The sequence below is a fragment of the Gavia stellata genome, chromosome 20 (assembly GCF_030936135.1).
Source record: "Gavia stellata isolate bGavSte3 chromosome 20, bGavSte3.hap2, whole genome shotgun sequence".
In the NCBI taxonomy this organism is placed as follows: Eukaryota; Metazoa; Chordata; class Aves; order Gaviiformes; family Gaviidae; genus Gavia; species Gavia stellata.
In genome coordinates, this window is record NC_082613.1 from 8,787,930 (window position 1) to 8,801,113 (window position 13,184).

At 46.4% G+C, this 13,184-nt stretch overlaps 1 protein-coding gene across 1 annotated transcript in view; it reads left to right on the top strand.

Annotated features, from left to right (window-relative positions):
- NFATC2 (nuclear factor of activated T cells 2) overlaps nucleotides 1-13,184 on the top strand; it is a 59,949-nt gene that overhangs the window by 27,230 nt on the left and 19,535 nt on the right. Inside the window, exons 4-5 of the mRNA XM_059827415.1 lie at nucleotides 247-449; nucleotides 2,616-2,788. Coding sequence (XP_059683398.1) covers nucleotides 247-449; nucleotides 2,616-2,788 — 376 coding nt within the window. The remainder of the gene's footprint in view (nucleotides 1-246; nucleotides 450-2,615; nucleotides 2,789-13,184) is intronic.

Genomic DNA, 13,184 nt, shown 5'->3' on the forward strand with positions numbered 1-13,184 from the left:
TTTAATATTATAGCCATTAATTACATGTTTTCCATTAGCTCCCTTCCCTATGTATCATGGACTCCAGCAAATACTCTCTTAAGAGGATGTCTGTCTCTGAGAGTAGGAAAGAGTCTGTACTACACATATCTTTATGTCTATATATATATCTCCATATGTGTAGATATGTCTGTGATCTGTTTGGTTTCCTGACATGAAGGCATTGCAAGCCCGGTGTGTGATAATAGATTTTTAATGTCTTGCCAGCTTCACGGTTACATGGAGAACAAACCCTTGGGTCTTCAGATCTTCATTGGGACAGCAGACGAACGGATACTTAAACCTCATGCTTTCTATCAAGTCCATCGCATTACAGGAAAAACTGTCACCACCACCAGCTATGAAAAAATCATTGGCAACACCAAAGTTTTAGAGATCCCATTGGAGCCCAAAAACAACATGAAAGCAACGTAAGCATATTTCTTTTTATTAGCAAAGTTGAGGAGGATTAAATTGGCATGTGAAGTTCTTTCTCCTGTGGAAAGGAGTCACTTAAATGAATAATGAAGTCTGCTCTGGAGGGACTCCCCTTTCCAAAGCATCGGGATGATATATGAGTTTAAGACCCTTTTTACAAAACATGAGCAACAGTTACAAGCACCTGGGTTAAAGCTGCTTAAAGAGTTACCATTCATCAGCTGACTGTGCAGGCATTTTTGCTTTTTACCCAATTGCTGTGGTGACTGTATTGTAATCATCTGTCATCTTCAAATTCAGAATGGTTTTGTAGGGCACTATGGAAAATGAGACTCGAATCATAAGTCCTTATGCTGCAGTGATGCAATGAGAAGCAAGGAGCAGTAGACAGTGGAGAAAAGGTGTATGGTTCATTTTACAACATTTAATGGAATAGAAAACATCTCTCCTGAACTCAACCAAGTGCTCTGGACATGAAATTGCACTCTCTTGTTGTAATAGGTTAACAGAAAAGCGAGTACAGGCACATCTTTTCTGTATTACTCCTTCCAGTTTTATGGAGGCAGAGGGATGAATCGGGCACCAGTCTGAAACTTCAGGTTTGAATGTGTGCCAGGCAGCTTGAGAGCAATTGCTCTGCAGAGGGAAGAGCTATATCTCCATCCTTCAGAGGATACTGACAAAATTGGCAGAGAAGCTATGTTTTTAAGCCCCTCTACTTCATCGCAAAATCCACATTCTTTATCTTTTTTCAGAAAATATACCTCATTCCTCCCTTTCCTTCAAGCCTCTCCTTCCCTCTGCACCGAAGGAAATAAATAAATGTCCACATCTCAAACTTAAGCAGCCAAGTGCTGAATGGAACATGATTGTCTGTTCCTAACGAGTAACCCTGGAGTAATAAACCCCTGCACACATGCAATGGCAAGGAACAGTGTGGGTGTAGGAAACAGCTTGGGGTTTATGCCTCCCAAAATGTGATTTTAATTCATATCATAAAAAGAAAAATGGTGTGTCTTTAAAACTGATATCAAAATGGGTTGGCAGTGTCCATCTAATAACAGTGCTCCCTCTGAGGACTATTGCTGAGCTAAAGGTCTCGGATTCTGTAAATATTAATTGGCACATTCTCTTAATATAGACAGGCATGTTTGCTAGGTTACACTAGGTTCTTAAGAAGTTAACCTGCACTTACGCACACCAATATTAAGCTGCAATGCTGGTTTAAGCAATCCTAATCCTAATTGCTGCTCAGCCCCATCCTGCTCCCTACGTCCTCCCTTTGTGCAGGGACATGGTGAATGGGAGCAGAGAACCATTTTCTGCAATGCCAGGCTATTGCCTTGGCTGGGAACATCATCCCAGGGCTTTGGAGGATGACATGGTGACCTGGGCCAGCGCTGGAGAGCCCATTTCTAGCAGTACCACCTACCCTGTCTGAAAGGAGGGGAGTGCAATCTGTTTCCTGCTTTGGAGTTGAAATCAGTGCTTGCATTACAAACAGTGGGGAAAATGTGCCTGGATGGTGCATGCAATTAGCTGGTTCAGCTGCTGTGATTCCCTGTGGAGCTGAACTAATTTGCCCACGTGCAGACAATAGCTGCTGCGCAGTCCCTGGGCACTGAGCTGTTTGGAGAGCTGCTGGTGGAGGCTTTAATGCCGTCAGCTCATGGAAGGCTCCGGCACAGGCTCAGCTTATTGCCTGCCCCAGCGTGCACTCCTTGTTCTGGTTCACTCTCCCTGCCCTGGTGCACTGCGGTGGGTGCTGCCGTGTGCACTCTTGTGCTTAGCACAGGAGGGAAATAAGACTCAGGGTTATAGTATTTGGAGAGTGGCTTCTGCTGTCCCCAGAGTAAGGGCCACCCCTAGCCCTAAGGCTGGCCATGGCCCTCGGCTGGGACATGCCTGGGACACGCTGAGCCACTGGGCCCAGACTCTTCAGGGAGGGGTCCAGCAGCATCCCTTTCTTGCTGCGTGTCTGGGATTTCTTCCCCCGTAACTGCTGAAATGGCAATGTCTAGATCCTAAGCAGAACAAGTATTTGGAGCTGCTCTTAACCCAGGGATTGAAGAAAAACCGCTTAATCCTCTTGACTGTCACCTACTTCCAAGCTGTTTGAGAGCAGAAATGTTAAGCTAAACGGCGTGTGTGTTTGGCAGCATTGACTGCGCAGGGATTTTGAAGCTGAGGAATGCAGACATTGAGCTGCGCAAGGGAGAGACAGACATCGGCAGGAAGAACACCCGCGTCCGGCTTGTCTTCCGAGTGCACATCCCCGAGTCCAACGGCAGGATCATTTCTCTGCAAGCGGCATCGAACCCCATTGAATGCTGTAAGTAACCCCTGAGATTTGCTCCTTCTCTGTCACTTGCAACAATGATCGTCTTGTTCCTCTGCTCCAGGCTAGCACTGAGGGGGAAAAAACCTGATGTGCTCAAACAGGCAAACGCAAGGTGCTCCGCTCTTCCTGCGCTGCCTGGGTCTGCGCCACTGTTTGAGTGACCGGCGGCTCTTACCTACATGCACTCCCTTTCCTGAAACAAGCTTTGGCAGCAGGTTGCTCTTCACGGTCTTTAGAGGTTGTGAGGACAGCGAGGGACTTTGGGGCTTTGGCAAATTTTATTTATTAGTGTGTTGCTGCTGGTTCTTTCTGGCTAGCAGGTCTTTTCTTGGGAGCAGGGAGTCAGTGTGGGTGTGCATATAGGGGCGTATATACATTCGCCCTCTTTGCGCATGAGTGTGCAAGCTGCCTGCCTTCCTGGGAGTGATTTTATGTTGAGTGGAGGCACAACGAGAACTTGTTATCCACAAGCTGGCAGGTGGTTGGTGGTTTTGAATTCAAACCTGGGCCGGATCCTAGCACTGTGGCCAGTCCTGCCTGCCAAAGGAGTGACCGCAGTCCTCTGACCTGAGCTGTGTCAGGAGCACAACTGAAATGGAGAAACAGGTTTGATTTTGAGGCTCGGGCACATCCTGGTTATTGCTTTTTCTAGATGTCAATGCTAAGGGGTGTGCAGCTCAGGAGGCTGCAGCTGAAGCAGGGAAAGCCCGGGTTGTTCTGGTATTCCCCTGAGGGACAGAAGAAAACTTGCAGTTTTGACTTCTGAGGGGCAAATCCTACAAGCTGTAAGCTGAGAAACCTGCACCTCCCACTCATTTTAACGTACTGGATCCTGAGAAAGAGAGGCCTCCGACGAGGTGCCTCCTGTGTCGCAGTCATTTCTGGAAGGGCTCCACCCACTTTGCTGGTTCATGTGCATCCTGTGATGCTTTTTGTTGGTAAATGGTGCCTTTTCAGCGGTTTGGGGATTTCACAAATACATAGTGAACAGTTTTCCTCTCCCTTTGCTGAATGACTCACCCCTTTAGCAGAACCTGTCTTGCCATAAGTCATGTGAAGAAAGTCATTGAAGAGTTTCTCATGTGTGAGTTTTATTTATTGAGATGCAGGCTTTACTTAAATAACAACTGCTTAGAATAAAAAAGCAGCCAATTTTGGATGGGAAATCAAGAGAAATTGTGACTAGGGAGTTATTGATGGCAGCTTTGAAAAAAACAGTAGAAATTAAAAAGGCGAGGCTAAGGAGAGGATGATGGATACGTATTATCTCTTGGCAATGTTTATGAGAAGATGCGAACTATCAGAGCATTTTACCAGCTGAATGAAGTCTCCGGGCACGGTGATGGGGAAGGGAGCATAGTGGGAGTAGCCACCACCTTTCTCCATAGGAAACAGTTACGATCCTTTATGGGACCAGATGGCTGAAACAATAGTGGCCTCCACCCCAAACATGTCCCTGCTGAAACAAAGGCCCATTTGTTAAAGGAAACATTCAGCAAACTGCAGCTTCTGTGGCTAGGAAGGGAATTGCGGCAAAGGATCACCTGGCTTCTCCTTCAATTTCTTTTCTGAGTGGAAACAGCCCATTCCTGCAGGCAGCGGGGAGCTACTCGGGTGGGGAAACTCCAGGTGTAACTCCGACATCCACCGTACAGAAAAACAGCAGGAGCCCAGAGCAGAGGGTGGATGGTCCCCGGGTCATGCAGGGAGCCCCGCAGATAACAGCCACCTTATGCAAATTCTCCTACAGGAAAAGCAAATATCTCTTTCAGAAAGAGTTAGCCAGGCATTTCTAAGACCCTTCCACAACTGCACATTGTATTTGTGCTCATCATCAAAGAGCATTCAAGCAGAAGTCCGGTCATGGTTTACAGAATAAGATCACATTTTTCTGAATTGTATGCGCACACCTAATTTGCCTGTGCAATGACTGCTATTTGCAAGGCTCGTTTAAGATGTCTAGGCATTTATTCTGAGATGTGTTTGCTTTGATGAGTCTTAGGGACATAAAAAAGCCAAGAGTGGAGATATCAGTGTAAGTGACTTATTTTTATGTTTTTTATAATTAAAATATGAAAATGTTGGCTGCATAGCAAACAGCAAAGCTCCTACAAGAAAAAAATGCATTTGTTCTCCAATAAAAAAAAAAGTTTTATTTTTGGAATACTGGATATACCGGCAATTTGGAGAGATATCTTAAGGACTGTGCTTTTCTGAACTCATGGAAGCAGAGTATAAAGTGATCTGGAGTAATAAGCCTCTTCCATATAGAATGTATGTTGCATATTTAGCAACATTTTTGCATTTCAGTAGCACTTCCTGATCTCAGCCCAGTTCTGGGAAGATGGTTAAAAACATTAGTTGGTTCAGCCAGCATTAGTAATGCAGACTAAATCACACTAGAGATGACAATCTCAGTTTCTCCCAGGCAATCTGCACACGTTGCAGAGCTCACTGTCTCAGGTAAGCTCAGGTGCCCTGCCGAGAAGGGGCACGCTGGGGCTCCATCACATTTTCTCCTTGTGTCCCACCTTCGTGTGCTGCTGGCATTCTTTTTTTCCTTTCTTTGTTTTTCTTTTTTTTTTTTTTTTCCATGGCCACCTGGGAACCCTGGTCCCCAGGGACTCTCCTGTAAGATCTCTCCTGTCTGGTAGCTGTGAATAATATCTCGCTGGGAAAGCCTTAGTAAGTAGCAGCTTTAAGATAACTGGCCATTTCCCTACCACTGGGGTTCCCCTGAGAGCACTGTTGCTACCAACAGAATATCTGAGTGCTCTCCTCAGCAGAAGCCGATCCCGGCTAAAAACTCCCACCGGTGTCAGCAGATCATTAGCTGCAATGAAGCAAGAACTGTGAAGTATCTGCTTTTCATGGGGCGATTTGGTTCCACCTCATCTGTGTCACATTCAGCACTTGACAAGTTTTAGGAGGGGATTTCACAGGTTCAAAACATCATCCGGAGCAAGTTCCTCCCCAGGCAGCTGTGTGGGAGGACCAAGGAGGTGATATGTTGTTAAATGATCAGTTATGCCTTAAAATGGACCTCATATCCAGACAAGCCTGCACATTCAGCAGCTTGCAGCTTTTTTCTCCTGTTGCCTTTTGATTTGTTCTGAAGCCACTGAGGAGGCAAAGGCATTTGAAAGCCCTCTGATAATTGTAGCAACAGGCCATCACTTAGGGATAAAAAGCCACTGTCTTGTAGGTGTGGTGCTGGAAAGGTGAGAGAAAAATCCCTTCTCCTGAGTGTTGCTCCATGCCGAGTCCATGAAATGGCAGCAAGCCTCATAGGCATGGCGTGAGATGTCCCCGGGATCCACAGCTGATGGGTCCATGCAGCAGCGTGCTGCTTGGCCCAGCTCCCTGCCTGCGCACCTCTGCACACCTCGGTGCCGTTGGTCGTACTGCAGTTGTGTTTGCCCGAATGTCCATCCCTGCTTGTGCAGGTCTGTGCTTTAGGCACAGGCATAAACCAGCTCATGTAGGTGAGCTCTTGCTGGGCCAGGCAGGGCTATCGCAGAGCTGCTGTCACAGAAGGTGGTGAGATTGCAGGCGTGGAGGGTCACTGTTAACTTGTCCCTTCAGACGCAGCCCTAATAACAAGCCACTCAGTGAATAGCCCATGGAGGGCTTTGGTATTTGCAGACCTGATCATTATTTTCAAACCTTTAAGACAATTTCTGTAACACCAGTTCTATTAATTTGCTTTGATTTACCTTTCACTATGAGCTGAAACTCATTTCTTAGTGAGTGATTGATCTCTGGAGTTGTGTTTCTAATCCTTGGCTGATGCATCCATGGAGCACGGAAGGAGCAGCATTGGAGGGAGTTCAGAGTAGCCACACAAGCACCTGCAAGGCAGCTTGTTTTACTCCATGCTGTCAGCAACCCAAAACTGCTTTATGCAAGTGTCTGGGAGGCAAGAGTGTAAGGCTTAGTAGTGTCATCCACACTGTGTCACAGTCTTAATTCTAATGGATCCTGGTTAAACCTTCCCAAAGTGTCTCAGTTCTTGTTTCATATAATCCGTGTTTGCTGATACCAAGCTGTGCTCATGAATCCCTTAAAATGCAAACGATTGCACTTGGCACGAGAGAGAGAGAGAGTCTAAAATCTTGTTCTTATAATAGATATTCCAAGGTGGTAAAAAAACAAAACAAACAAAACTTATTACTAAAGAACTGTGTGTCCATCTGAGGAATTTAAATAGTTTCTATTATTGACCGTATTTTGTTCCACTAAATTGGGTCAAATATCTTATTTCCCTTTAATCAATTTCCCTGGAAGTTTCCTTTATTTTTCTCTCCTTCTAGTAGATTTTCCCATAATATTAGACAATCTGAGCCTATGATATGTGACACATTAATGACTACAGAGGAAAGAGCTAGTCATGTAAAAGAATGTTGTCTTGGCAAACCAGTGAGTGCTTTTCCTCAGCCGGGAGCTGTGCTGGTTGGAATACAATGGCAGGCAAGAAGGAGCCCTAGTGTATTGAGATAAAAAAGCAGAAACGAATGGTCTCTTTGCACTTGGGAGATACCCATTTGCAAGTTTAACCATAACTCTGATTATTATGAGCATAGCAGTTGAATTAAAGGAGTTTTTCTCCCCCTTTCATTTCAACTTCAAGACAGTCACATAGTTTGCCATAAAAACAGCTGACACAAAACCTGGTGCTTTTTCTAAAGTAAAATTTTTCTCTCTCCTAAAGCACAGAATTTAAAAGCTAATTCTGACAACATTTGCCGCTTTTAATGTGCAACCAAAAGATTTCAGTCTGGAAAGTCTGAGTCAGGCAGAAGGAAAATGTGTGCCCTTTCTGCAGGCTGCAAGCCTTGCGACGAGGATAAACGTCTGTTTACTTTTGTCTTTGCAATACTGCTGTTGGTAAAAGCAAGCGCCCCAGCGTATTACACAGAGCATGGATTTCTGAGCATAATTTAAGCTCAGCAGATCTCCTCCGCAAGGGATTAAAGGGAAATGCTGTGCATACCCGCAGAGATGATCGACAGAGAAGTGAACCGAGGCCATGGTTTTCCTGTCATTAATCACATGCTGGTTTGGTGAGCTGGCTGCAGTTCATAGAAAGTATCATACTTATCTGACACTGCTGCCATCAGTGCTTGTCACTCCTCCTTCGCAAGGACATCATAAAATAAATTATGTGCCGAGAAGGAGGTGCAGAAAAGCCCTCTATTTTTGGTGCTTTTTTCTTGGATGGCTCTGCACAAACTGCTGATTAAGTCTTGCTGGCAACAACTTGGAAACTGTTGTCATTCATACTGGGTTCTTCTTTTCATAGCGTTTAGATCACATTTTCAAGGTTTCCCATCTAATCATGAGGGTTGGAAATTTGCTTTATTTACCTGATTCTCACTTAAGCCTTCCACTGCCCCATGCTCCTACTAGGCGGTAATTCATCCCATCCCTCAACTAGAAGATTGCTGCTCTCTAGGGTGCCTTACTGATATCTACCTGCCTGCTAGAGATGTCTCCTGCCCTTGGTCCCCCCCTGGCTGCCATACAGCAGCTCCCCAGCCTTTGCCTTTCCTCCCACCAGAGAGCTCAGGGTGCTTACAGCGTGTGATGGATGGGATCAAAGTCTCCCAGGACATTAATGTGTTGGATAAACATGGGGCACAGGAGCTCTGCTCCTATCAGTCCTACCTCAGGCAGGCAGCTCGTGGTAAATAAACACAGTGTGACAGGAGGAGTGAAATATTTACTTTGGCTCATTAAGGTTTGCGCTGAGGTGGAAGAATTAATCCCACAACAAATTATGCCTCTGCTATTGCTTCTAGGGTTTGGGATTTTTTTTTAGCGTCAGACACCCAGCTCTATCTGCTCTTCTCATATCCAACAGAAATCAGTGGCTGGAGCCAAGGGCCTTTGGGGGTTTGGAAAGACATGTCAGGGGTGGTGAGTCACAGCTTGAAGGCTTCCAGCAAGCTGGGGCGAGCTGGGGCTGCCCCAGGCAGCGTAAGGACCGGGTGGGTCTAAAGAGGGACCTGGACATTCGCCCTGGGGAGACTGCTGCATTGGGGGTGCAGGTCGTGACCCCACCTCTTTTAAGTAGCCACGGTTTTTGGTTTACTTGGCTTGTGATGGCAGTTAGTGGTAATTAGAAGTAACGCTAGCTTTGTCCTCACTGAGCTGCAGGTGAGCCTCGATCCTGCTTCTTGCGATCATCCAGGATAAGATCTCTCCTGAACTGTGGTCAGCTATGGGGACAACGGGTAAACCTAAGCTCTGGATCCAGAGTTGCAGGTGTCAGAAAGATGGCATGGAGCAGATTTCACTCTAGCAGTTATTCTTTGGCCTCTGTTTATGCAGACTTTTGTATGGAGGCCTCCAGCCACTCTGCAGAAGGCGGCACTGAGACTGTAGAGTATCTCCACTCTGGAAGTGTCGGTCAGACCCGTGCTGCTCTGCCTGTTCCTCCCGAGAGGCAGATCATGTTAGTGTTTTTGCTTTGCCTACATTACCCAATCCAGCCCTCACTCTTATTGCACATGCAGGGAGAGAAATTGCCGAGACAGTTCCTCTCCAGAGGCTGTTAAGAGACTTAGAGCTTCAGTTAAGACTCCTCATAAAACGAGTCAGCTTTTGGGCAAGACAAGGCAGCGCTTGGAAGCCCTCCAAGCTGGTAGAAGGAAACACAATGGTCAGGCAGGGCTAGAACTGCTCATCCCAGGAGATGTGTGCAGGAGGAGTGCTGACAGGGAGAGCTGGGCGGCATGGAGGGAAAGGTGCTCTCAGGTGGAGCTGGGATTACCTAAGGAGCACACTAGGGAATGCAACTGAGGTTGTCACTTGGAGCCTGCTAGCAGCTATGGGCAACACTCTCCTGGGGGAGATCTGGAGCCGCAACAGACTTATCCAGGTAACCAGTTGTCTCAAAAGATCCCTTTTTTTTTTTTTTTTTTTCTCCCCTAGAAACCAAATAGCCTCTCTACTGAAAAAGCAACAGTTATGGATGCTGCGGGCAGGTGGGGAAGCAAGAAACACCTTCGCCCTGCCTTGGCACGTTTCCTTACGGTCAGCCTCCAGGCTTGTGCATCCCCTGTGAAGCATTCAGCCTGCCAGCCCAGAGGTTTAGGTCATCTTAACCTGTCCTCCATCTGCTGGCATAGGGAAGGGGATAAAGGCTTAGCCCCTGACAAGCGCCCTGTGCCCCTGCAGCGCGTGCTCGTGAGCCTGGGTGGGCTGTGGGCAGCAGCAGGCCTGCCAAGCGGTGCGGGCAGGGGAGGCAGCGCAGGGGCTGTTTCCCTCCAGGCTGAGGCTCGCTGGAGGTGGTGCAGCACTCCGAGACAGCAGCTCCCTTTCTCTCTTGTGTCGCTGTGTGCATTGTATTTCTTGGCACCATGCATCCATGACATCTTGATTTGCAGACAGTCAAATAAAATAGAAAAATAATGTCCCCTGTTAATAGGTTGACACACTGCTTCAGGCCAAGTGTGAGTATTTCTATAGCATTTGCTTTGCTGCCTTATGTCAGTAACTGTTGCTATTGAAAGTAAACACCCCAACTGGTTAAATCAACAGCGTTTTGTTTATTCAAAGCTCATAAACTCCAGTAGCTGTAGGTCACTTTATGAAGTGCCAACCCCTGGGGGAAGAGAAGGAATAGTGTGAAATTATTGCATGCAGTCCACCCATCGTGAGCCTTAGAGGAAGGGGATTTATTGGCAATTAATATTTCTTGCAGAGGAAAAAAAAGTAATCCTATTGAGGCAGCTCCACACTGAACCTTGAGCCTCCTTACTGGTGGAAATGGGGAATGGGGTGAAACGTTCATATAGGCCTGGGTAAAAAAAAGATGATCTTGGAAAATGGAAAGTGGTTTTTTTTTTTAGAAAAGGGTTTGTAAACCACCTAGTGGGAGGAGAAGAGTGCAGGCAAAACAGGGCAGGGGAAACCTGGCGCTCAGCAGGTACTTGTGTTCCTCCACCTTTCCCTTTAGCACTCTGTCTGCATTGAGAAACTCGGCTGAAACACTTCCAAATGGTATTATTCTGCTGCACATATAAAGCACACATGGGTTTTGTACACCTACAGGTGTGATCAAGCCTGGGTCAGGGTGAAAGCAGTTTTGGAGATGCCTATAGCCTGCTCGTGCTGTAGTCATGCCCTGAACATAGCTCTGCATCAGCCTGGCTGCTGCTGGCTGTGGGGCCGTGGCAGCATGGAGCTGCATCGGGATACCCCCAGAACACCTCTGCCCGTCGCAGGCTTCCAGGCAGTGCTGCTGAGGCTGCCCCAGCTCGGCTGAGGATGGGGGAAAGGTCTTTGGCATTTCCTAAGAGCCGGGATGCACATTCCCGGTGAACCGGCTGTCCTCCCCGGCTCCCTGGTAGGTCACAGCGTACACAAACACTGTGCTTTATGGAAGTTGGACAGACGCTTGGTCTTCAGCAGTGATTTCCAACTTGCCTAGATCCAAATGTAATTAAGATGAGTCAGATGGTTATTTCCAGGCTAAAATTTGTTCTTCCTCGTCCTGAAAAAGCCTTGGGAACCACTGATCTGTGGGATGTCAGGTACAAAGCTCTCTATTAACACACTGAAGTCTGAAGGAGATATAGGTTAATCTGGAATTTTGATGATTTGGGATGCTTTGGAAGTGAAATTTGGGGATTGAATAGGAATAAACAGTGTTCAGGGCAAAGCTTAAATACATTTTCTCTTGACTATTGTAGACATGTCTTTGATGATTGCTATTTAGTCTTAAGCCTGTGAGGTTACAAATCTGTCTTTGTGATAAATCCAATTATGAACTCATCAAAATTTGAGTATTTAGGGAAAGGAATTAATCATACAGCCATATGAAGGAAATTAGCAGCTTCTCTGAAAATAATCTGAATATATATTCTTAATTGGCAGTGTTTTAGCCCAGCTGTTGTTATATATTTGAAGGGAACAATGAGTCATAAGGTTGTTTTAAATAGACTTTAAAAAATGCCTCTCAAATGGCACAAGAAAATTATAAATATTGAATTATCTATATTTTTAACAAGAGCAAAAGCTCTGTGTCATGACTGGCAGAAAGGGTTCAGCTGAGCTTGTCCTTGCTAGAAAAGTTGCTCCCCTCTTCTACAGACACCTGTCTGAAAGGTTTAACGCTTGTGTTTTCCCACCAAATACTCAGCATTTTCTTCATGTGGTGAGAGAATCTGTACAGCTCTCGCTGCAGCGGAGGGCTGTTGGGTTTTCAGCTTTCTGAAGGTTGCACAGCAGTAAAAGGGTGCCGGGACCAGGTCACAGAAAGCACAGCCTTGCCTGTGTGTGAGCAGAGGCCCAGCGCTGAACTTATAGGATAATATTTCCTTATTTTTGGCTCAGCAGCCAACGGTGTTCAGTGAAGGGAAGACACAAGTGCTCAGGGTCGCTTGGGAGCAGGCTCTTTGTCAGAGAAAGTTAAAATCCAGCCAAGGCAGCTGTTAAATAGATGAGCGGCATCCTCTAGAGGCCCTTCCAGTTGGGGTGGATGAATCTGGAGGAGTTTGAGTGCAGGTCATGAACTCGCAGTTCACCAGACCCAAACTGCTGCCCACCTGGTCTGGTCACAGGGAAGCTCATGATATTTTCCAGCTGTCTGCGTTGTAGGGAACAATTCTCGCGTCTTCACTTTCTTTAGCTCCTGACGCTTGTTAGCAAACAGTTGGAATGGGCTTGCAGGGATGGTGACGAGGATTCTCTGAAGCTTTTCTGACCATGCAAATGGCTGTTTTAATGGAATGAGAGGAAAGTAGGTGGAGAGATGGTGCTATCCTGGTTTTCTGTCAGGGGAAAGAGAGAACTTGCCAAAGTCACGCTCGAAGTTTGTGGCCAAGAACAGTAAAGACCATAGAAATCCTTGATCATGTACATGCCCATCTGGATTCTACCCTACCTTTTCTTTCCTTGCCTTTTATAATCAAACTCAGTCTGTAAGACAGGGCCCTGCTCCTTAGACGTTCAGGCTTCTGCAAAACATGCTTGCAAAAAGCCCAGGCTGCAGCAGAGTCCTGGTGTGACCCCCCTGCTCGCCGATGTGAACGCGGCTTCATGATTGCCCCTGTTGTGTACACAAGGCTCGGTGCCTGCACATGGAGATGGTGCTTTTGTTGGCAAATGGACTGTTCTAGGCCCGATGTAGTGCCTGTTCTGTAGGAGGTGGTGGGCTTTTGTAGAAGGGTTTTATTTTTTATTTTTTTTTCTGAAGGAATTCAGTGTTATTCAGTGGAATCCTCTCTGCAGGTGGAATTTTTGGGCTCCAGGGCTGTAGTGTGCCTGCACTTGAAAATTTGGCTATTTATTTGGAAACAGACATGGGCAAGTTCCAGCTCATTCATCCAAGCTGTCCTTTCTCAAGGACAAGGAGTAAGGCCAGCACAGCTGAAATGCT